Source organism: Sparus aurata, unplaced genomic scaffold (assembly GCF_900880675.1).
Source record: "Sparus aurata unplaced genomic scaffold, fSpaAur1.1, whole genome shotgun sequence".
Lineage (NCBI taxonomy): Eukaryota > Metazoa > Chordata > Actinopteri > Spariformes > Sparidae > Sparus > Sparus aurata.
The window spans coordinates 56,548-82,649 of record NW_022045158.1 but is presented as its reverse complement, the minus strand read 5'-3'; the positions used below and the strand labels follow the sequence as shown (position 1 = coordinate 82,649).

The 26,102-nt window shown below is 42.2% G+C and overlaps 1 protein-coding gene across 1 annotated transcript; it reads right to left on the bottom strand.

Moving 5' to 3' along the window:
- Nucleotides 1-1,336: 1,336 nt before the first annotated feature.
- LOC115578045 (alpha/beta hydrolase domain-containing protein 17C-like) lies at nt 1,337-20,151 on the bottom strand. Its single transcript, XM_030410902.1, has 2 exons — nt 19,315-20,151; nt 1,337-1,700 (listed from the first exon to the last, which is right to left on the bottom strand). Exons 1-2 carry the CDS (start codon nt 19,797-19,799, stop codon nt 1,517-1,519), a joined length of 669 nt encoding a protein of 222 aa, XP_030266762.1. The 5' UTR covers nt 19,800-20,151; the 3' UTR covers nt 1,337-1,516.
- Nucleotides 20,152-26,102: the final 5,951 nt, after the last annotated feature.

Genomic DNA, 26,102 nt, shown 5'->3' with positions numbered 1-26,102 from the left:
TCCATTCAGGGTTATTTATGTATTTATTTTTCCTTCAGGGCCAATACCATAGCCATTATTAGACAATTAAACTATAACTGGAAGACATTTGTGTAAAAAGGAAAATCTTGGGTTAGAGTGGGTTTGAGGTACTTTACTTGACTACTGCTGCTTTATTACACTACACTAGATATATCTGATAGCAACTAGTTATTTTCCAGATTCAGATTTTTCAGTGTTGATAGGCTGTTACTAGTGCTATCTATCTATCTATCTATCTATCTATCTATCTATCTATCTATCTATCTATCTATTCATTTCCAACAGTACTGACAGATTAGAACATCTCTATTAGTGATGATGACTTGTCATTTGACTGAGACAGTAGATACAGTATAAGTGGCTAAAAGCCAAGGTGTCTGGGTTCACCCTTACAGACGGGACGAGGATCTCAGACAGGAGAAAGAGCTTGGAGAACCACTGCTTTTTTATGTCCAAAGGACTCAGCTGGGGTGATTTGGATATCTGACAAGGATACTTCCTGGACGCCACCCTTTGGAGATATTCAGGGCATATCCTCGCGGAAGGAGGCTTCAGGATAGACCCAGATAAACACTGGAGGAATTACACATTCCATCTGACTTGGGAATGCCTCAATATTCCCCAGGAGGAGCTGGAGGATGTGGGAAGAAGGACGTATAGCTGCCTTGCTTAGCCAAACGTGAGTGGCACAGAACAGTGAATTAGTAACTAAACTAAATTAAGACCATCTCATTCAAATCCTTTTTATATTTATAATAATGCAAATGGCTAAACTATAGCCTATGGAACATACTAATCAAAAGTATGTTGTGCAATTCACTCCATACATCTTGGCAATGGTACACGGACTCTGGAGCGCAAAGTGATGCACTGATTCTTTATTCTACATTTTAAAAAGTGATACAGATGACATAAGAGTATTGGAGGATGTCATGGATATGCTGAGATAGGGGCATGGTATTTTGGTCTAGTTGCCAACAGTGGCAGTGTCAGATGAAGTTACAGATGGTTGTTAAGTTAACTTTGGTTTGTGAGAGCTGTCCAGTAAAATGCTTATCAGAGCTAACGTTAGCTTGTCTATCCAGCCTAGCTTGACTTTGAGCTCATCTTTAATCCCAGTGTGCTCTTGTTGGCATAACATACTCAGGCTGAAGTGCTAAACTAGGTCTTTGAATCCTCTACCATCTACCACCCTGATCTTTTGCTGGGAGCCATCCTCTGACAAGGCAGCAGGGTCTTTGTACTTGATGTGATGATGTGATGTGGTACATTTTAACTTAAATTTGACATTAGGTCCTTTCTGCAGGAAATGTTTCCATACTGTGTTACTCAGCTTTTTTCTCAGACTGCTCTAGCAATGCAGTTAGAAGACAGCGTGTCTGTATGCAAATTAACAACATGCGTGACCACACAAAACTATTCTCAACAGTTAAACGTTGACCTCCGTTGCCCAGGTAACTGTTGTTGTGGTGTGCATGTATGATGTGTCTAAGACTTACCTGGGGAAGGCATCAAAGCAATAGGTCTTCCGTGTATCAGGGAAGGCCACCCTCAGCCCTGACATGAGCGGTGAGTGCAGGATGACAGCAGCACATTCATAGCGAGCAGCCAAGTCGATGGTGGGCACAGTGCCGATGCTCTGACCATACAGGATGATGTTCTCAGGTGTTACACCGTACCTGTACAACACACACACACACACGTCAGTTTTGTTTATAAGGTGATTTTACATTTCGGTGGAAAAGTAGCACAAGCCAACAACTGTATGCTGGTAAAACATGAAAGTGGTTTTCAGACACCAGATAATGATGATACCCTTAATACATTTTTTCAGTTCTTGTTTCTGACCTATCTGCTTGCGACTCAGTGGTTTTGGAAGGTGCACATTATCACACATTACCTAAATACAAATCAGAGCTAGCACAGAGAGTAGCACATTTATCTCTGTAATAAAATCTGATTTAAGCGTTACATTACAATGAATTCAGACTGAGGGTTCATCTTATGAATCATAATCACTGCAATTAACTGCAATACTTTGTACTGTGGTGCTTGTTCATTTTGATGTTAGCACACATGGTGGTGTTAATATCAGATGTGGACTGCACTCACTGCTAAATATCCTTTTTTAAATTAAGCGCTGATATCTATATAACCACAGAGGCTGCTCATGCCAGAGCACAGATTACATGATATCAACTCTAGTGGAGCTGTCTCCATGTCAGTACTACAACAATCAGCAGAAAGGTGGGAAAGGAGAAGAAGAGGCCATCAGACAGATAAGATATAGACAATGAAGGCTGTGCCAAAGGAGATGAGGATTGTATCGCAGCGATGGGACTGTTTCAGCATCAAGATGAAGATGATACTCTCTGATAATCCGCAGATGTTCACAGACATCCCTCTATAACCCAAAAACAATGAACCATCGGAGACAGAAGATTATTCTTCCCTCCAGGAACACAATCTAATCTGCACCAAATCCGCTTAGAGGTATACAAGATATCACAAGATATCACAAGATATACCGTATCTACACAGTCCTATCTTACCTACTTACAGATCCAACATCCTTACAGCATATCAAGAGCTGAGGTGGTTGGGGGGTCAGATGACATGACCACCATGAGCCTCCATCATATCCTATACTGTAATACTTCAAAACAAAACGATCAAACAGCCAGGTTTGAAAATGGTTCAACTTTATACTGACTAAATATGACTGGTGCCCAATAGAGAGACAGAGGAAGGGTCAATGACAGCAGTGCAGTCCCCCAGGATGTGTCAGAACCAGCTTAGCAGACAACAGTGATCAGGCATAATGCTTCAGGCTGTAGTCACACATATGCAAATGCAGGCTAGTGCTGAATGTGGGCAGGGCAGGATGCGAACTCTGTTTCCTATTTGGTCATTCTTTTGAGAAGTCATCCACACACGTCTACTATTGGTTGTGGCTTTGACTTTTCCGCTCAAAGTTCACCAAAGCTCAACTCCACACAGAGATGCGGATTGGTTTTCTGTCTCTTAAATGCAATTTTAATGTAATCTTCCCTGATGCTGCTCTGCCATTTGACCTGTCTGCTCCAACTTACGAGTCGAGAGTCACTGCAGTTGAAGTGAAGAGCAACTCTGGAGGATAACTGACTCCAAGAGGAGCAGCAAGAGAACAGGAGTTTAGATTCAAGAAGTGTTTTTTCCCCCATTCTGGGGTCTAAGGATAAAGGGTTTTGTTTGCCTTTCAGATTGTAAAACCACTTTACGCAGATTTGTTATTCATGATATAACCTGACAAGGCAATGAAGGCAGTCATTGAGTTCAGAGTATTTACTGCAGCTATTAATGAACATTATTACCAATAAATCACTAACCCAAACTTTTTTAACTACTGACCCCAAACCTGCCCAGAAACTGTATTTAAAGGCCATCCCTGTGTGTGCGTGTGTGTGTGTCAGTCACGTTGCATATCATTAAAGATATGCTGCCCGTATATACAGTGGAGAAGCCGGAGGTTCATCCACATGCTGAAAACTTTCGACCCAGGTTTGTGCTACGAAGCCACAACGGAGCCTCGAGCCAGAGGAAGCAGACAGTCTCACGTCCTGTTCATCTACAACATGATGATGTTTATATCTGCAGGGATATAAAATACTGTAAACAAAATGTACCTGTTGCAAAAAATTTAATGAAAGTTATGTTCATACTTTATCATCCCAACCAGGAAACTGATCTGTTTTGATAAAAACCTGCAATATGATGTTAAATCTATGTTTACAAAAGTAAAAGTGAGTTTGAAGCTGCACTGTTTGGATTGGCAGGGCACTTGTTTACAATAAAAGCATTCAAATGAAATCAATGCTTTTCATTATTTCTTTGTCATTTGTAGTTTGTTTTTAAGAAGGAAAAACATCTATTAAAATCAGGTATACACTGGGGGGTGCACGGTAAAGAACTGTCTGATTTGGACCTGGGTGATGGCATGGCTTTTCCCAGCTTCTCCTTTGAAGTACTGCTGGGTGAAAGACGGCACTGACAGAAAACAGGCCTGTCAGGGAAGGGAGGACTGGGACGGCATGTTCCCCTGCCAGAACTCACAATGTGGGGAGGAAGTTTTAAGCAAACCCTCCCATTTCCAGACAGTGCTGGGAATGCAGAGAGAGCCCGAGCAGAAATGTTCAGCAGCCCTCTGCCACAACACACATGCACAGAAGGATTAGACCCTTGCTTTACAGACAACCATGACAAAGGATTTGGACAAGAGGTGCTGGGCTGTAAGTGTCCTATGAAGTGATGCCATCATAACAGCTCTTCAGATAACAGCTTGGGTGTGACTAATCTGTTGGCCTAGACAAATCCTGTCTCTGATAAGCAGCAACCGAACTGAGCAGTTGTCCTGATAGCAGATTAGGACACCAGGCATGAACGGGCAAAGTACCCCCTGGCTGCCAGCTGACTCACAAAACACTGGACTTTGAATGCATCTTACAGCACACTTACAGCACACTGCTAGGACTGGGGAAACACTACACAACTTTGAGGATGATTATAACCATTACTGGGCGTCATGGTTGCAAGTCTGAGATCTAGCAGATGGACAGTCAGTGCAAGTTGTTCTGGTAATGAGATGGTTTGAAAAAGAGTAATATCTTTAAACCTCAAGTCAAGTTTATTTGTATAAACCCAAATCACATTACATATCAGTCTATATGTTTACCAAAATTATTTGAGAGATTCTAATGCAGAAAAAGATGCTTGTGATGATTTATACACATCAAATACCCAATTAAGTTTTGGTGCACTGCTGTCATATTGGAAATATAGATTTTGGTTAAACTGTAAAATAAACTGTCTCCATTGCTTTGCAATAAATTAGAAGCTGCTGGAAGACAAGTGTCAGTGTACACAATTAAGTGTGTTTAGCATCAACACAAGGCGAGAGGCTGCCGTGCAAGAAAGTAGCCCTTGCTCCAGACTTGGCTTTCAGGTGATCAAACACCTCGCCCTCTTCAGCTTTTAGGCTAGATGATATTTGACCAGGTGTTACCTCAGGTTGGACTTTCTCAGCTCTGTATTTTGCATTACAAATAGGGATGCACCGATCTGACTTTTTCAGTCCCGATACCGATGCCTGGACTTTGTATCTGTCGATACTCGATACCAATCCGACAACGTTGTTCAATTAATGATAAACTGTATACCTTCCACCTTATACCATGTGGAAGAGACTAAAGGCACCAGACTTTCCTAACTAAACATTACTTTCCTAACTAAGACAAAATAATCAAACATATACCAAACATTGTAAACATGTGTAACATTGGTAATAATAATAATAATAATAATAATAATAATAATAATAATAATAATAATAATAATAATAATAATAATAATAATGATACATTTAATTTACATAGCGCCTGTCAGGGTACCCAAAGACACTTAACAAAGTGGAACAAAAACAAAGAATAAATGGAGCGCCTGTCAGTCAGCACGGAGGGAACACTAGCACTGAAGTCAGTAGCACCGTCCGTATACAAACTAGCGTCTGGAGGCTCTGTGCACACAGCGGGGCGACGCAGGAGACCAAGAGGTCCAATCCACGCGATGAAGCCTGGGGAGAAGTGACAGCAGAGGTCCAGGTGCTCCTGTGCTGAACACCTGAAGACCCCGCCAGCAAAGGCGAAGTAGCGACCATCCAGCATCGCTGCGAGCCGGGGAGACTGCAGCAGCAGAGGAGAGCGACAAAGCAGCCCGGCGGTGAATAACCCTCCCTGAGGTTGTGGTGGAGGGACGACCAACGGAGCAACGATGGACAACCCACATAGTATTGAGTACGTCGGTTTGAAAGTTAGCGTTGCTAGGCTAACAGCTGATCGGTGAGGCTAACAACTGATGGCAGGGCTACCAGCTAATCAGCGGAGAAATGTGACGCGAGTAAGTGCAACGTCCAGCAAACAGGAATACAAAATAAAACATAGCAGCTGAATCTGAGAATACACTAATAAAAAGTTGGTCAAACAACAACTTGTGCTCTTCCAGCATGCGACACACTGACGAATAACGTAGGATGTGCTGCGACGGAGAAAAAATCGGCCCGTGGATCTGTTCATTTTGCGGATCCCCGATCCAGCTGTTTTGTCAATATCGGGCCGATATCCGATCTTAATATCGGATCTTTGCACCCCTATTACAAATACTTGTGAGAGCTGCCCTGACTCACTGTGACTTTTTGCAGGGTTGACATCTCACTCCGTCTCTTTCTCTCTATGACTTAAACCTTAAAAAGTGAAAAATGACAGTACACAAAGAAATGTGTGGCCATGCTGAATAACATGCCCGCTTCTGATCCGTTCTACTCTGCCATCATGCCTCTGCCAGAGTAGGTGAAGCATGCAGGTCCTTGAAAAATCAAATGTTTCAAACCAAGTGAATACACATCACACATAATGTTACACTCCACTGTCATTCATGCGGCGAGTCTGATTGCCAGCTCACGTGATTTGTGGCAGCAATGTGACATTTGGCTGTTTCGAGTCCATTTCAACGTTTTTGTTGCAGCCGGCTGCTGGATTTTTTCTTTCAGCTTCCCCTCCAGTCCATAACACTACAGCCAAAATGCAGGACTGGAGGACTCAATGCAATGATGTCACTCTGAGACACTCTTTCCATTTAAAAGAATATCTGATGAAGTGAATAATAATTGATTGCCAAGTTCTTAAATATAAATATATACCACGCTTTTCCAAACATCATTTCTAGAAAAAAATACTGTCTTACATTTGGAATCATATTTCTAATATGCAACATCACTTTATTTTGCATAATGTGCCTTTGCTTTTAATCCATAGCTACTTAAAAGTAAACCTCCAAGTAGTTACAATTAATTAGGGCCAAGCAGGTCTCGAACTGAGAGGTCCCTATTGTTTTTGTAGTGATGACTTTTTTGTCCAAAATGATCACACTTTTCACTGCCTGAACATCCCCCCCCCCCAAAAAAAAATCACCAAACTTGGAATATGAGTCACACCACAAATTGTGGATTTCCACCACTTGGTGGCGCTATAGTCAAGGAAAGTGCGTTTTGCCTTATAGCTCCCATATACTTTATCGCACATTCAAAAACCTTATATCCAATTCAGTGAACTCTGCTGAATCTCGTCATATAGGCCACACCCATTTCCGCCTACCATTTTATTGCACAAATTTGCGAAATGTCGCAAACCTACTTTTTCGAACTCCTCCCAGGCGTTGTCACCGATTTGCACGAAACTTTGCACACATAAGTTCAAAAACTTAAGAATTTGGATTTTTCAAACAATACTCAAGTTATTAAATAACAACTTTCTGCAGATTTCGTTCCAAACTGGAAGTGTTGCATATCTCCACATTGGTGTGTCCAAATGACATCAAACTCAGGTTACTACTTCCCCCTGAGCTCCAGAGGCTCTGTGCAAAACTTTGGCCGACGACCACTGGGTTGCGCTCTTTAAATTGAAGGATTTTATATCTCCACATCAGTAGGTCCGATTGACACTAAACTTGGTACAATTATTGCCAATGCCCTCCTGACGAGAGCTGACTAAAGCTGTTACCAGGGGACTCTATAACACTCCCTGGAATATTAAAAATCCTAGCCCTGCCTCCTACATGCACATACATGAATGCCTTTCGGTATGCAAATGTATCATGACCAGACGCACAAAAAACATCAGGGTACGAAACTGTCACTCCACCAGGAAGTCGGCCATTCTGATTCAAAGTTCCCATTTCACCCCCATTTGGGTCCATTTCCATGTCTTGTACTTTAACGAACTCCTCCTAAAGATTGAACACCATATTATTCGCCATAAAGCATCAAGTCCTTATGACTTCAACATAAAATTTCTCATGTACACCAAATTTATCACACATGTAAACAATGTACAATTTCATCTGTAGTCCATTTAGTTTTTATGTAGACTGCAGGGAGTTCTTCTGACTTCAGCATACATTATTTAATACCGGCAGGAGCAGACCACCAAATTATAAAAGAACAACTTCCTCATTCCTATCTGGACCAAACGTCACAGCCCTGAACACATAGGCCAATTTAACGTCATAGTTACAGCAGCCCAAGAAACTTAACCCCTTCGTGCACTGTTCGAAACTCGGACAGTTAAGAGATGCGTATGCATGACAGGGCAATGGGGCCGGGTATGTGGCATTCCTCGACATCCGTGAACTGCGAGGGCCCGTTTCCTTGGTCATGCTTTTGCGTCTCCAGTGTCCGAGTCTGTACATGTAAACAGTGTAACCTAACAATCCACACAAACCTGTTTGACTTATCCATTTCCTTTATTCTGATGCCAATCAATCTATATTGATTCCCTTCTGATGCATGTGCAAAACAAATGGCACCCAAGTATTTGGGTCCTTGTTGTCTAGAAGAGCGTGAAAGGCCAAACACGCATTAGTACAACTTTCAAAGGCTCAAAAGGGGAGCTCAAAGAAATTCCTGTTTCATTAAGAGATAATGGTTTATCAATATTTGGAAAGAGGAAACAGAAATAAAAAAAAGTTAAAAAAAAAAACTTTCATAGTCCAAAAACCTGAGTATGTGAATTAAAAACTACTTCCATAGAGATAGAGATACAGATGGGAGAGAGAACCATGTTTCTATTCACAAAACTCGGGCCGATATAAAATGGCATACCCAAACAAACTGTATAGAAACCTCATTGAAACATGAGGACTGGCATGAAAACCTTGAGGCCAAAACAGTCTCCAAATTGAAATTTAACATTTTCTCATTGAGCTTACATGTTTTACATGTTTATTAATAGGTGCATGCACAATATACACTGAACCCTCTAAGTGCATTTGAAACTAAAAGAGCCCGTCATCAAGGCATTGGATCACATGCATTTTGTAGGACAAGCTACTAAGCCAAGACGGATAGATGGATGCTGTTAGCATAATCATTTCCTTCATCCTGAAAATAATTTTCATCTTAGCCATGTACCAATACGATCATCAAATCATGTTTCAAACAAACTGAACATAGAAACAAACAGGAGCTGAACATGAATGCTTTGGCTTCATTTCAGTAAACAACACCTTGTAGATATTGACAGAAAAAGCCTCAGGTGTAGATCAGAAGGGGAAAGTTTAATTTGTCCAACTTATTATTTTTGGCAGGTGTCTCTGGAATAGGAGGAGTCATTATTTGATTATGAATCAAAAATCAATCAAAATGAGCTTTCAGCTTTGATCATTGCAATAAGAAGGATTGGTCTCCCAGTACTTTTTCCTTCATCCCTACCTACATAAGAGCGTGTGAGAGGACAAAATGAGTCTCACAAGTTATGGATATCTTTCAAAGATTTGTTTCAGAAGATGGTTTACTCTTGACGGATAAGAAAAACCATACTTTGTAGCAAATGTAATTCCTATCTTTTGTTTTGTATTGTTAAATACCCAAAGGGTGGTATTTTTCTTCAACTATGGAATATTTATTTTTGGTGAAAATACTTTGAACTTACCAAACACGTAAAAAGCGTTGTTTTATAAAACCCATGAAAGGAAATATAAAACTTGACAAAATTCTTTACAGATCCAGATGCAACAGTTAAACGGTAGCATAGCTGCTGTGCAAAAACATTTATTAAATGGAAAATAGACAATCAAGTGGTGGATGTGGAGAATTGTGACAGCCCTACTTTTACAGGAAACAAAAGAGCCTTTGAATAACGATGAAAAACAAATAGTTATTTCAGGTGAGAATTCATTCAGCAGACATTATGCCCCTTGTTTGCTGGTCAGAGAAGATAAAAAATAATTGTTATGCAGATTGAATGATGCTACTTCAATAAAGCCTTGTGGGGCATTGAATAAAAGGGCTTCATGAGAACGGCGACAACCAGCATTACAGATCACATTTATTTAGGTGAGTAAATAGGCCTTTGTGGTGGGTGTGCCCACACAATGCCTGAGGCATTCAGGAGGATTGCCAGAGGCAAAATTATGACGGATGTAAACAACATTCTGAGACATGATGCCAGTGCAAATTGATTTTAAACAACCCTGCCTGAAAATATAACCATTTACTAAACACAGCCAACAGCTCAGCATTACTCCCAAAGGAGAAGGAAGGACAGAGCCAATAAATACACTGTATTCTCAGACTCTGCTAAATGTACAGTGAACAAGGTAAAAAGCAGATGAAGAGATTTAAAGAGATTCTTTTAACTGCAGTTTTGGCATCTTCTACAAGTTTAAAAAAAATGGTACCAGTAACTAATGAAACAAGAGTTTCGGAACATTATTTTAGCCCGACAGTGTCTGCAGACAGATAAACTGAGTTTAATTATGTTTGAGTCTATACACATATAAAACACAAAGGAGTGTGTCTTTAAAGCTTGGTGCAGGGAAATGTAATTTCAAGGAGGAAAGACAAGAATGATAAACTCATTTAGCAATTATCAAAATGTTAAGCCAGCTGGTCTTTGTGCAAACAAATCTTTATCTTCAATGTATTTTGTGCTTTTACAATTCAGCAGAGCCCTGAAGGCAGAGCAACAGGAAAACCACAATGAAATCAAATTGCTGTTTAAGGGCATATTCTTAATGATTTTCTCCAAAATGTAATTAAAAACATATTGAATAAACATAAACCTCCTCCTCAGGTGTTTAGCGCTCTCCCCCAAGGAGGGCCTAATGATCAACACTGCTTCATGCTCGGGCAGATCGCTCTCCAAAGGGTCAACGAACAATCAAGTGTCTAATACTAGGTGGGAAGAGACACTTTCCTTTCAGGGATTTTCAGATCATCTGTCAAATGGAACATTAATCAGAGGCATGTTCAGAATCTACTGGACTGTTAAATTCTAAATAAAAACATGATCAGCCTTTGGCTTATATTATGGCAGCAAGGTGATAATTACATTAATGTCTCTCCATCAATAAATCTGTATAGTCTTCAGAAGAATTTAATCCATGAAAAAAAGTCACACAACCAACAGCAGTTGGGGATCAGACCAGCTCGAACCTGCAATGTCAGATGAGCAGTCAAGTCTCTACTTCTGTTGTTTTAATACACCTGAAACTAAATGTCAGCAGTATGAAAACTACACAAATCACCTTTCCTGCAGTCCTTTGAAATAAATCTAAAACCTTTGTCAATATACAAAACGTTTGCTGTTCTGCTTGGTAATAAACAAGAAGCCCTTGGGGTCTGGATTTGGACAAAAAGGTGACTGAACGAGTCTAAACTTACAAATAGCGAGGATTATCCACCAAGAGAACCCGTCTTTCAAACTTCACATCAAGTCTCTTACTGAAAAGCTCAGGGTGAAGTTGGTTTACATTAAACCATGTTTATTTTAGTGCATGGAAAACATCAATTTCAAGTGACATTTTTATCAGCAACACATTCTGGTGATGTTTTGTATATGCATGTAAATTCATCTCCTTTGAAATGTGTCATGCATCATGTGATTCAGTGGTTCATGCTGCTTTACAATTTGTCTGTGATCATCACATCAGTGCAGCTTGCATGAGAGAGTTGATATTAGTCCCTAGTTTTGCTCTCTACTGACTCCTAAACCCTTCCACAGCTGAAACCTGCTGTCATGCAAACAAATCTTGCACGTCATTCCTCAATTCTCGATACGCTCGTTATCAAGAACAACTCATTGTGGATCTTATCACATCATGAGTCAGCCATGCCCATAATCTACAACAAGGTAAAGTGACAAGTAAAAGAACTGCTGAGCAGAGCCAAACAAGTAGCGCTTACCTGGGACTCGTGGAGCTCACAGGCCATAGAGGATTACATCACCATAGAGGCCCATTATATTGCAAAAGACTCTTCTCCATCCTCTCATGTCCTGCAGACTAGAGCCTTGAATGAGTCCCGCAGGAGCTAATCTTGCAGACCTACACTGTAATGTGACCATCAAATAGAACATTACTGGCAAAGACATTGTTTTAGTCACAACAATGCATGTGCTACCGCACAGCAAGCTTTAATATTTTCTCATGGCACTGAGCAGAGACAGCTAAATTGTTAATAAAAGTTAGAAAGACTGGTCTGATGTGTGCAGAGTTTTTGGAAGTAAATATATTGTAAATATTGTATTGTATATTGTAAAACTTAGTATGTTGTTGCATCCCTAACGGCTAACGATACATCTAAAATGTAAAACCACCAACTCATACGGGCAAGCGGTCACTTGCAGACAGCACATTCATTGGGCATTTCCAGTGGTATAACTGGGTACCCAATCAGAAAGTGCTGTGGGCGGGACTTTAAATGAGAGAGAGACTACAGTAGGGATGCACCGATCCGACTTTTTCAATCCTGATACCAATACTGATGCCTGGGCTTTGTGTATCTGTCAATACCTGATACCGATCCGATACCGTTGTTGAATTAATAATAAATTGTATACCTTCCACCTTTTACCTTCCTTCCACCATGTGGAAGACACTAAAAGGCACCAGACCTTCCTACCCAAGACAAAACAATCAAACAGTCAACAAACATAGTAAATATGTAAAAAAACTAAAACAAATATGCATTCAAATCTAAAACAGAATGTAATCAAACTTCTTAAAATTAAAATAAATCAAATGTAGCCGCAGAAACAAAACAGTGGTTGGTTGAACATACAGTAGCAATTAGGGCTGAACGATAGATCGTTATCGTATCTATATCTAAATTAGGGCTGGGCGATAAATCGATTTTATCGATTAATTCGAATTTGTACTTTACGTTGATTTGTTTTAGTGAAAATCGATTTCCCCCCCTGCTGGGCTCCCGTAGTTCAGAGCGCGCGCGGCACGCTTGATAAACAAACAACATGGCGGCGAGCAGTGAAGATCTCATCCCCAAGAAAGGAAACGTTTCTTCAGTTATTTGGAATTGGTTCGGGTTTGTGGCGTCGGACATGGAACAAACAGCACCTCGCTGCAAAGTTTGTTTGGCTGTTGCTACCAAAGGAAGCTGCACGACCAATTTACTGCAGCACCTCAAACAAACAGAGGCATGCTGCCGAGTGGGAGAGGTGTTGCTCCCTACGAAAGGAACAAGACCGCGGCAGCCCAAGCACCGCCACCACAAACAACCGAGCGTCTTGGAAACATTTACAAACTGTATCCCATATGATAAGAAGGGTGCCCGGTGGAAAGCGATCACGGATGCAGTCGCGATGTATATTGCAAAGGACATGGTGCCCATATACACCGTGGAAAAGCCGGGGTTTATTCACCTGCTGAAAGTTTTGGACCCCAGGTACGTGCTACCAAGCCGCAAATATTTTTCTGATGTTGCCTTGCCTCAGCTGTATAACAGTACACACCAGAGGATCGCCGCGGAGCTGGACGGGGTGTTGTTCTACTCTGCGACAACCGATCTGTGGTCCAGCAGAGTGATGCAGCCTTATCTAAGTTTAACGCTGCATTTCATAAATGATGACTGGACTCTGCGAAGCGTCTGCCTCCAAACGGCGTACTTTCCTGATGAACTAAAAGGCGAAATAATTGCCCAAGGCTTAAAAGACGCCCTGAGCTCGTGGAATCTTCCGGAGGACCGACTCACCTGCATGACGACTGACAGTGGCACCAACATGCTCAAAGCCCTGAGAGACAATGGGTGGCCCAGCCAGCCTTCAGTGCTTCGGGCACAGATTGAACTGTGCTATAGGTAAGAATCAAGTGATATCAAGAGCTGCATGATGTAAATGATGCATTATACTAAACCAATATTTCCACAAAATCTACATGATTAATCATAATTATATACAGTACATGCTCCATACTCTGTGTGTGTGTGTGTGTGTGTGTGTGTGTGTGTGTGTGTGTGTGTGTGTGTGTGTGTGTGTGTGCGCGCGTGCATAATAAAACACATTTTTAAACAATAAAAAAACTAAACTGAAACAAGGAAAGAGACTCTGGAAACTAACAAACTAAACTGAATTGAAATAAAAAATAAATAGCCTAATAATGAAAATTAATGGAAAAATACAAACTATAATTACTCTTGTGTGCATGCTCTTTGTGTACATTCATAAAATGCAGATATGTGAAGAAAGACATGTTAGTGATTGTAGGTCATGTTACACTAATTTCTTTTTGCTTGTGTATTTTTTATCTATCACAGAGAATGGTGTGAAGGACCCACGGGTCGATCGTGCTGTTGGGGTTTGCAAAAAGGCTGTGTCTGCCTTTAGTTACAGCTGGAAGAAAAGAAAAGAGATGGCTGACATTCAGGTTGAGCTGGGGCTACCCACACATCAACTTGTTACAGAGTCCCCGACGAGATGGGGCTCCCACCAGAAGATGATCGAGAGGTTTCTCGAACAGGAGAGGGCAATAGTCCGTGTCCTGGGTGCGGACAAAAAAGGGTGCCATCTTGTGCCCACTTGGCAAGATCTTCAGGTCTTAGAATCCATTAATCGAGCCGTAAAACCCCTTCAAGACTTTACCGACGCACTCTCTGGGGAGTCATACGTGAGTGTTTCATGTATTAAACCGGTGCTCCATTTGTTCAAAACCAGTCATATCAGATATTTACATGATTCAGGGAATCAAAATAGTGACCAAATACTTTTGTATACCTCAGGCACCTTTTTACTATGCAAAACATGTTCAGGTAAATGTTTTGTTTGCACTTTATCAACCTAAAAAAGGTCTTATAATTGTATGTGTTACTTATTTATCTAAGTGAGTTTGAGGGGGTACTGAGTCAGTTTGAAACAGATAAAGCTTACTGAAAGTTACATTGTCACTGTTTACAATGGCAGGCAGGGCTTGCCATCTCTTTTTTTTTGGCTTGTTCATGATTTCCCTTTAACCTCAGAAGGGAAAATCAAAATAAAATTAAATTAAAACTTGTTTTCAACAACTTCTCTGTCATCTGCAAATTGATTTTAAGTGGAGGGGGAAAAAAATCGATTTAAATCGTGAACCGGATTTTTTGTAAAAAAATCTGAGATTTTTTTTTAGGCCATATCGCCCAGCCCCAATCTAAATATGAACATTCAAGATATTCATATCGAAAAAGCAACGATATAAACGATATAGATTACACCGCTCGCCCTGCACGTACAGCTCTGGCAGTCACAACAAACATCCTTTTTACGACTGCCCTTGAATGCACCGCTAAGGCCAGCCAACCACAAAGCTTATTTCATGCTTGCTGTGGATCGACAGCTGAAGCCAACCAATGACAAACATACGAGGGCGGGAGTGAGGGAGACGGAGACGGACACACAACTTGGCGACTTTCTAGCTAGTTTAGCGACTTTTCAGACCCTCTTAGCGATGTTATTTCTAAAAAGCGACTAGCAACAAATTTAGCGACTTATTCCAGTGTTTCCTCTAGGATTTCTTTCAGCAGCTCTCCGGGGAGGCGTCAACAAATGACACTTGACTGCTGATTTTACTCTAATGCCCAGCTTAATCCCCCTTTCTACTGAATGGCTGGCATGGAAAAGGGCTCTTTAAAGGCTGAATGTAAAAATAAAAAATACTAACAAAAATACAACAATAAAATAAAAAAAATGAATAAAACAATGAATAATAATTTCTTGATGGGGCTGTAGAATCAGTGGCAAAGATTGCACCCAGGCTCAGAACAATGAATTTTTCTGGGCTTTGAGAAATATTTGACGAGCTCATCTGAAAGTGCAGTCAGCAGTGACATCATGGCGTGTATATATTCGCTTAATGCTATCAATTAGTTTACTCACGTTAGCGACACTGAGTTGAGTTGGCACTGGGCCCAATTAATTAAGCTACCGATACGTTACGTAACCTTAGCTGGCCATCAATATTATGAGAATGTCTATTGAACTCATAAGATCTTTTTCTTAAGCTAATAAGTCTACCTTTTCTCCGGTGAGTCGTTGCCCTATTTTCAAGATGACACTCCTCTGACTCTCCGACCTGGTGCCTGGGTGCTCGACGTGATGTCACTTTCAAGGCCGCGCTCTCGCGAGTAATTAACGTCGATGGCACCAGTAAGATCTTGGGGGGATCTACTCCAAAGAGTAGATACTGAGCAAGATAGTTATCTAGTTTATCTCAGCACTCGCGACACCCGACCCAGTGCAGGACTCTGCTGTGAAGGTGGATGATGCGGCGGTGCTGTATTTGCGACAATTTAAAAAAAAGAAGAAAAAAAATCTGAAGGAGCGACGGCTAGGATTTAGGAGTTGCGTGCCGCCACTCCTAAATGAATGTAGAGGAAACACTGTTATTCAGATCATCAGGGGAAAGGTGAGAAATATATGATATTGTAATTCTCCTGCTGCTCAGAGTCATCAGTCTGCGGCTCCTCTGCAGCAGCGCCGGCTCTCTGTCCTCTCACACGGCTGCAGGTGGCAGGTGTATGTGGGGGGGCTGGCTGGGGCAGCAGGAGCGGACGCTGCGGCCGCTCGCTCTGTGGATTTGAGACCGTATAGCTGCCGTCTACTCTGTTTTGATCCGTTAATTCTCTGACTTCTTAGTCTTTCTAAATTCCACTGGTACTTTACCGGTGATAACCTGAAGCTGCTGAGTCTCGATCTTCACTCTCACTCTTTCTCCAGATTAGGATGTCATCGTTCATCTTGTAAAAATGCACATAGTTCGTTTGATCTTCTCCCTCCCTTTACTGTTGTTACTTCAAATATATTTGTCTCAGTAGTGAGTTTGTGATTATTTGGTAAAGATTTCTCTATCAACCATTTGTATATGGCTTAAAATAATCTCTATTTTTCTGAAAAATGCTTGGTTTTCACCGAACCAGTAGTCATATCGTATCATATCGATATCGAGATATCTGGCATGAATATCGAGATATGAAATTTTGTCCATATCGTTCAGCCCTAGTAGCAATCAAACAGTAACCAGACATTGTAAACATGTAAAAAATATATTAAGTGCAAAGTCCTGCAAACAGGAATTCAAAATAAAACATAGCAGCTGAACCTGAGAAAAAACTAATAAAATATTGGAGCTGATAAAACATCTACCTCTACTTTTAAATGCTTATGGAAAACAGTGGTGTGTGCAACTAATTTAGATGAATCAATCACAAATAATTAATGGTTTATCTAATTAGATAGATTTAAAAATCCCCTGACAGCACTCGTCTGTTTGGATTCCTAAATGTAGTTAGTCAATCACACACTCTTGTAAAGGGTCCTCTGGTGACCCAATGCCCCGGCTCCACCCGGCTCCTCCACCCGGCTCCACCCGGCTATGTCTTTACAGGAGAGCAGCACTGTTGCGGTTCATGCTATACTGAGCAGTGGTCAGTCAGTCTCTGCTGCATGTCAGAGACTATGTAGCTGCTCACTCACTCCTCTGCTGCTGTTTTCAAAACAGGCTAATTGCCTAATCGAAGTTACAGTATACACGTCTAGATGTGATGCACTGTTTGAAGCACTGGATGTTACTAAAGACAGTGATGTTTACAGCTTCTCGGGTGGAAGTCCAGATACCAGTACAGTATGGGTGTTCCACTGGCTGCTACAATGAAAAACAAATAAAGGTCGATATATAAAGTGATAACCACAATAAAAAGCAACACACTGTAGTTTGCTTTGACGAACACAGCCCACAGCACAAAGGTCAGCTCTAAACTGTATCAGAGACCAAGATGAGCTCCTAACATCAGAATACCCAAACAGCCTCAACAACCTACAAAGACGACAAACTCTTCCTTGCACAGAGAAGAGTCTCAGAGAGAATGGTCACCGATCCAACAAGCTGCTGAGCAATACACATCTGTTGTTGTTTTAGATAACAATTCACCTGTTGCAGGGCACCAGATGTCCAAGGCTGCAGTACTGCCTCCTAAATTAAACGTTTCACAGCTCAGTATGAGAGCAACACTGCACACAAATCTCTCTGTTTCCTGGTACTTGTAATACACTCTGTGGAAGGTTTATGGAGAGGGATCCACTAGATGCAAAATCCAACGCTTCACACTGGTTGAGAAGTCACCTGATGTGGTTACAACACTGACTGTCAAACACACATTAGACACCCAGCTGGAGCCGTGTTTCATACTCGTTTTTACTTGTGACAACATTGAGCCAAACAGGCTTAAAACCCAGCTTCACAACAAGGAAAAAATCATTAGGAAATTAGGAACATTAACATAAGAAAAGCTCAAAATCTGAATTTTGAGTTTCCTCTACCTTTATTGTTTAAACTCGAAAGCTCAAAGTCTGGTTTTGAAATTAGAATTTAACTATAACTATAACAGCAGACTCAACACCCTCACATGGTGATCACACTGGATGTGTTAAATGCACCATTTCTGTAGCCTAGACACCCAAACAATGTATCTGCACAGACACTCTGAAGGTCAGGCAATAAGACGGACAACAGATTAAAAAGTAACACTTTAACTTGCACCTGACCGGGGAGCTGATGCTGACGAGGACACTGGAGTCCAAGAGCCATGCAGGCTAACATTTACTAACTGTGGCTGATGGGAATGTCACGAGTCCTGCAGGTATTTGGTCGTTAAAGTGATTACGATTCATCCTCTCAGGACCACTGAATGTACACCATTTTACAGCAGTCCATCGAATAGTGGTCAAGATACTTAATCAAATCAAATTGTGACACTGCAAACTAGAATTTAATTTAATATTGAGTCAGTCAAAGAGTCATTGCAATATTTTGGTTTCTGCTATGTACATTGTAATTTCATAAAGTTTGATTAAGTCAAATAACCAAAGTAGGCCCTGCTTTGTTTGATGAGTCAACAGAAGTGAACCAACAATGGCTGTGAATGGTGGTTCGCTGTGTATGGAGATCCTGAATGTCACACAAAACCCAGTGTAGCCAAGAACCTTTCAACTGGACTAAATCAAGACAGACTTCTCTCGTAATCTGCAGAAATACCAATCTTACAGCAAATAAAGTTGCAATTGACGTGTTTGAGTGGATTGGCCTTCCTTGAAATTGCACATCTGGCAATGTGTCTACTGCACGTGTGCAAAATAAAACAAACTAAGTGAACTGAACTGGTCGGACATCATCTTTAACATGAACACAGATTATTACAGCAGCACTAAACCACAGAAACTGCTGTGTGAAAGGTTTACCGTCTCAAATTCTTATTAATCCATGATTGTTTACAGATTAATACATGTTTTCATGTTTCCACCACCTCCATGTGTGTGACCCTGTGCACCTGCACAGTGCCTGTGTGTTTGGACACCTGTGTAGTGAGTTAAACATCACAGGTGTGTGTGTGTGTGTGTGCATGTTGGAGGGCTACAAGACTTCATGGTCCACTTCTCTCATACTCACTTGTTCCTCAGGACCTGCCAGGCCGCCTCGATGTCCGCATACAGGTTCTTCTCGGAGGGCTTGCCGGTGCTGACTCCGTAGCCCGAGTAGTCGTAGGAGAACACGTTGCAGTTGATCCTGGAGCCGAGGCCGATGTAGAAGCTGCACATCTGCCCCAGGTCCACGGCGTTACCGTGGGAGAAGAGCAGCGTGTACCGGCTGTTCGGGGCGCAGCGCACAAACATGCATCCCACCCGGTTACCCCGGCTGCTCCTGGTGCTGAACACCTCCACAGCATCGAGCTCCCGCTGGGAGTACTGCCAGTCCGCCCGCTCCGTGAGGTGGAGGCTCGTCGCCCCGTTAGCATCGGCGTGCACCGAGTACGTGGGCTCCGGCGGGAGGAAGGCTAGCTTGGCCGCGATGCGACTCGGACAGGGCGGACAACAGAACAGCCAGCACAGTTCACCAAGAGAAAAACCATTCATCCTGGGACCTTGCTCGGGCATCTAGGCGCGGGTGTACCAGTAAATGAGCCGCTGTTGGAAACAAAGGCAGTTCTCCCGGTGTGAGCTGCTACTTCTGTCCCATCGACAGACTTTCACAGCGGCGCTCAATGACAGGTGGCTGTGCGGCTAACGAGCTAGCTAACAACAAGACTCAGTCCTCCTGAAGATAACACACTCACACAACCTCACAACACGTCGTTCAGCACCACAACACCGTGCGGAGTCCGGTCTCCCTGCAGCAGCTCCGCCCGTGTGACATACCGCTCTCTGTCCGTCAGGGTTTGTCGCTAATGCATTGTGAGAGAGAGAGCGGCCATTTCTGCAGGACGGAGAGCAGCCGGGCTTCCGGCGGAACCGGATATCCGGTTTGGATCCTGTGCGTCTTTATGTCAACATGTTTTATTCATTGTGTGTTTTAGAACAATTGAATGCATTTTAATTGTTATTCAACTATTTATGTTTTCTCATTACTTAAGACAGAGTGAATGACCAGAGTATAAATAAGTTCACTTGTGTATATATAGTTCATTCAAATCATACTCGTGTAATTAAATGAGTTTTATTGTAACATCTGTTTTTTGTGTGTGTGTGTGTGTGTGTGTGGTCCTCCCTTCCTACGTCACCTCTCCTGCTGGAAAAACCAGTATATGTTGGGTTTTGGTGCTGGTCTCTGCTGGTTTTTCCAGCAGGGTCTGAGGAGTTGCCTCCAGAGCACTTGTGATTCAGACATTTGCTTGGCAGTATCAGTCCGAGTTACGTCCTGTTGGCTTCTTTCACAGAAGAGAAGTCAGCAGCGGGATGTGTTGGGAAAGCTCCATGAAGGTGGAGTTCTGAGATACCAAACATGGCCACCTCGCCAACTGCACGGAGCGGAGAGGGGGGAAGCAGCCCTCAGGACTTCTGTCTCCATCCTGCCAAAGCTGAAGGACATAAATCCACATAAGTCTGCAATATAATCTCCATAAGTGGAACCATGACATCCTCCCTCAGTAGCTCAGTTCTGCCCCTGCACAGAGGCCCTGCCCTCGCCACCGCAGCCCAACCTGTCCTTTCAATAAAACCCAGAAAAGGGAAGAAAATATTAAGAAAAACAACAACAACAAAAAAAGATGCTTTAGGATTTAAATAAAATAAATATAAACAAACAAAAATATAATAAAATCCCAAAGCGTCAGTTTTTTATAGTTCTTTTTATTCTTATTTTTAAAAATATTTTTCAGAATGGTACCTTCCAAACTACACAGTGTGAGCACGTACTGAAAACATGTTTTGACCTGAATTAAAAAACATCACTCATTACAGGCATTGTTTACAGTTCAGGAACATTCAAGCTTCTAGGTAACTGTGTAAAGACATCATCAACATACCACTTTTATCAATCTATATTAAAAAAGAGCAGACTTTATTTCAGTAAGAAGCATTCCTGACCTTGCCAGCAGAGCAGCCAGTGACAGTGGTGCTCTGTGCAGACGACCAGGCACCAGCTGTACTGTGAACCCTTCTCTCCGGAGCAGCAGGCTGAGTGCCTTCAGCTGCTGAAGGAGGTCTGACGTCAGGTGAAGAAACATCCTCTGGTGCTGCGGAGGCTCTGATGAATGGACCCGGCTCTGTTTTTCATGACGACACTTGCCTCCCTGACATTTGGCTCACAGACAGTTTTTAAATGGAGTGGAGCACAAGGGCCACACTGGGTATGACATCACCAGGAGGACTGGGGCTTACTTCAGCTTCTCTGCATGTCCTGACTAACGGCTCTGAACGATGTTATAGAGCCATTGTCATTTAGGTGGTTCTCAGGTCAGGTCCACTAATTTGATGTTGTCATATGTAGAGGACGTGGTGGAGGGAAATTCCACTTTCACCAAAACATATGCTGCATTGACTGCATTCAACACTGAACTCACCGTTCATCCTAATGAAGACAAAAGCTATTGGCACTCAGGTTGGATCCTCTTAGGCCAACTGTGTGCCATCGTATTTAGAATATAAGTGGTCACTGCCTCTTCTCATGAATATTGACGGAGCCACATCTGCTGTTAATGACACACGTATATTCAGAGTAGCCTGGCTGCCACAAGGAGTTTAACATTATACATCTGTATCCTCCACAGATGCTGAGGTAGATATCCAATTATTTTTTTAAGATTTATACTTTAACAAAGTGCTAAAGATATCCGTCTGTCCTCTATCTGGCCAATGCTAGCTAAGATCCAGCCACCTAAATGTGACGACCAGTCAACAGATGAGACCCTGTGACCATGACAGCTCACAGTTTTTATTCATCTTTTAAACAAATGTCTCTCAATTTGTTCTCAGTCATTAATCAACCTTGCCACAAGCATATACTGTAAAAATGCATTGGATCTTTTAATTTTCTGTAATGATGATTTAAAATGTTTCAACCCTGACACATGACAGGCAGTGCAGCACTCACAATGCAGAACACAGGATGTCTTTACTATATTGCAGTCAGAGTGGAAACGTGTTTCCTTACATAGCTGAAGTTCTTCAAACTCACCTGAGAAGGAGAAGGAGATCGGCTCCACATGCACATTTCAGCACTGTCACTAATAACCATATGGAGACAGCAGTCGGCTGCATTTGTCACAGCCTGGAGGGGGAAAGTCATTACTAGATATTCTAATGTGTTCAGAACTAACAGACTGCCGGAGACGAGGTCTGTGCCAAGTTTCCAATACAAATACTGCAGAAAAAAGTTCCAATCGCCTTGCACCATATGTCTGATATTTGGAATAGATTGGGTAAAATGATGCTTTTACAAGCCTAAGTATAATATTTATGAGTCGGATACGTACCCTCAGAATCCTCACACTTACACACGTCCTCTGTAGCAGAGCCTTCTGCAAAGCCTACACACAGACATGTTTTTAGACCTGTCAGACAAGGACAGGAAAACAAGACAGTATGCGATTATGAACCTGCCAACGTAGAAGTCCAATCAAATTTAGCCTTTCGCTTCATGACCCGATGATTCATTTTAGTGTGGGGCTGAACAGCTTTTTTTTCTCTTCCTTGCTCCCATTGCGTCCATGCAAGTGTAGCTGAAAACATAAGATTCCTTAGGATGACAGAATAAGGTCATTTCCTCTTCTGTATCATGGTGAACACAAAGTCAGCCCTGTTACTCATTTCTTCTCCCATTAAATAATAAACCTATAAAATATTTACTCAATTCTATGAACATTCATTTTACTATACTGTCACAGTCACAACACATTGCAGACCCAGAAACCAGGATACTGTCCTGGTGCTGCTGTGGCAGCCTGGTTGTTGGTTTGCTCCTCTGTTTCCTCCCTTCCTTCTCCCTCACCTGCTCCTTACCTGTGTGAGTGTCTGTGGCAGCAGAGTGCACACCTGTGTGTGACCAACTCATCCCCCTCCAGCTGTATCTACCTGGTCTCTCCACCACTGCGGTGCTAGATTATTATGTCCCATGTGGTGACTTCAGAGTGCCACTGTTGTCTGATGCTCAGAGTATTTAGTGTTTCTGCCTTTGCACTCATGCTTATATCTTTGTTGGCTCATCTGCAGAAACCTCCTGTGTCATTCTGCTCTGCTCGCCTGCTCTCATTGGTTCCTCCACACCGGCTCCGGTCCACCCTGCCCGCCTACCCGGTCATCTCATCTGTGTTTCCCTCAAGGAGAGCTAGGTTGTACCAGTAAATCCTTACACACTAACCTCCAGTCTCCGTTCTCTGCATTTGGGTCTTAAAAACAACCTCAAAGTAACAGATAAAAATGTTAAGTCACTCTATGTTCTGTAGGGTCAGACTGTAGAATTACATTTCTGTTAGTAGCTACTTACATGCTATTTGTTGTCAGACTGTTCTGCATAGTGATTTCATGAGGGTATCTGGATTATGGCTAATTAATGCAGAATATGGGATAATAGGATTGTGTGCATGTTTCCACATGGACATTTTAGAGGGAGACACTGATGACAAGTAACCGGCTATCATGTTATGTCAGCATCTGTCTGAATGGCCTTTCTCTGTTAAACACTGGTTTATAATTGAACAGTGTCGTTTTGAAAACATTTAAACATTAGCCATTATTTTGGCACTGGTATTGTAGCCATAACAAGAAATATTTCATCATAAAAATATCTAGTCACAACATGAAAAGGAACATTAAAAATGATTTGAACACTGCTCTTTTGCTCTTTTCAGCTTAATGAGTTGTAAAACGGATGACGTGGATGTTAAACTGCCTCTTCCATGTTAATCTGCAGTAGTCTGTATGTTATCTTCACTTCAGACCTCAACACTGCTCTTGTGACTTCCATAGAAAAGTAACCAGGGTTCTTGTTCAGTCTTCAGACTGGCGTGTTAAATTGCCATCAGAAATGTAAAAGGCAAACATCTGAAAGCTCAGGTCAGGAGGTGACGGATCAAAACTGTGGCGACTGCAACCAATGCTGCTTCCTGCATCACATAAGACGACTGCACTTAACACACACATGAAGTGGTGTGCAGTACTTTGGGGTTGTTCCACACTCTGTCAGTGCCTGAGGAGAAACTGTATCTGAAGAGTCTGCTTAAAGAGACCCAGTCAAGGAGGGTCCCAGCTGGGACGGTGGAGGGCAGGATGCTGGACTGGAGACCGGTTTATCTGGAGGCAGGGACCGGGGGCTGGCAGCAGGCCAGTTACTCCAGCACTTTGACAGTCTACATCTGAAGCTTCTGGTCTGCCTCACATGTAGACTGGCTTCAAACTGACACTGAAGAACAAGTTGGCATTCATTTATGCCAGCTGCTGGAGAAGTGTGACTGTCTGCCTCACACTGAGCTCTGACACATGGTCAGAGAAATGGTACAACTTCTAAAAGGTCATCCATCAGCCAAGAGGTTTTATTCTTCAAATGTTATGTTCATTAACAACTGCTCATTTTTATGAAGTCAGTGTAAAATGTAGTGAAGAATTCCAAGTGTCGGTCTCTAACACCTGAGGAAAATATTTGACCAGTGAAAAAAGAATTAGTGAAGCCAAAGAGACAAAGAGGCCACCTGAACACAGAGATCAGGCTTTATGTGCAACGGGAATGTGTAAACTCGGCATTTACACCCGGGTCAGTTCACTCTGCGGTAAGTTTGTATTTAATCTAAACATACGACCGGATGAGCGTGCTAAACTCCACCACGCAAAGTGATGAGGCGTTATCAACTTCGCGGACTTCCCGAATCTCAAGTTACCTGGATCGCCAACTGAACTTCTGATTTAGTGCCCAGTTAACTTGAATGAGAATAAAATGTCATGCTGCAGCTCTTCTAGACTTTCCAAATGTTATTGGTCCTAATAGCTCAAACTATGTCAGTAAGACGAGTCATCACATGGTGGGTCTGTTGTTTTCTCTTTTGTTCCAACAGTTTCCAGCACATTTGTGATGTGAAACGTGTCAGTGAAATAACTTCAGATGAACATCACAGATGGGCTGCCTTGCCTGCAGGAAGTAGCAGTGTGGTTGAGTAGATTTTTAGCGGTTGTACCCGTGTTTAAAAAAAACACAACTTTGGTTGAAAAGTGGCAAAACTGAAGAAGCCTCGTAGATGAGAGGTGAAACATCTTCAAGAAACTGAAACAAGTCCGGTTGCCTACAATACAGCACTCAGGATTACCATGACAACATGTTAGCTCCACTATGTTCACAAGCTAGTTTCTATCTAACTACCTGCTGTTTTCTGACTTTTATACTGGAGACGGCTCCCTGCTGCAGCTGGTGAATGGAAGAAAAGTTTGTGGGCGGAAAACCCAATACAATGAGCCAAAGGTGCTAAAAGGCTCTTTAGAGCTGAGGAGAGCTGCAGAGGTGCTGACAGAGAAACAGTCAGCTGATCATGAACTGAATTTCCTTTTAGTCTTTTTGTAAAAAATCCATGTTAGTGAGCACTTTCTGTGTGACAGGTGTGTCATACAGTGATGCTGATTAGTGCACAGATGTGCTCTGCACTGCTCACAAAAGGCTTCTCTGAAATGTGCAGTTTGATATCACACAGTGTGTCATGTGTTTCAAGGGGACGTGCAGTCGGCTGCTGACTATTAATTAAATGTTAATTTCATTAAAGTGTCCGATTTTGTTTCTGAGAATTTGGCACAACACCCCACGGTGTAAGCCCAGGACCCCCCATCCACCTTCTTCACCTGCAAGACCAGCCGCTGGGACAGCTGAGGCACCATGCAGGGTCTGTTGTTCCATTTATCCACCAGGGTCACTTCATGGAGCAGCACGATGTCCCATGAGACCATGCTGCAACAATATGTATCCAATTCCTGAACAAATAAGAA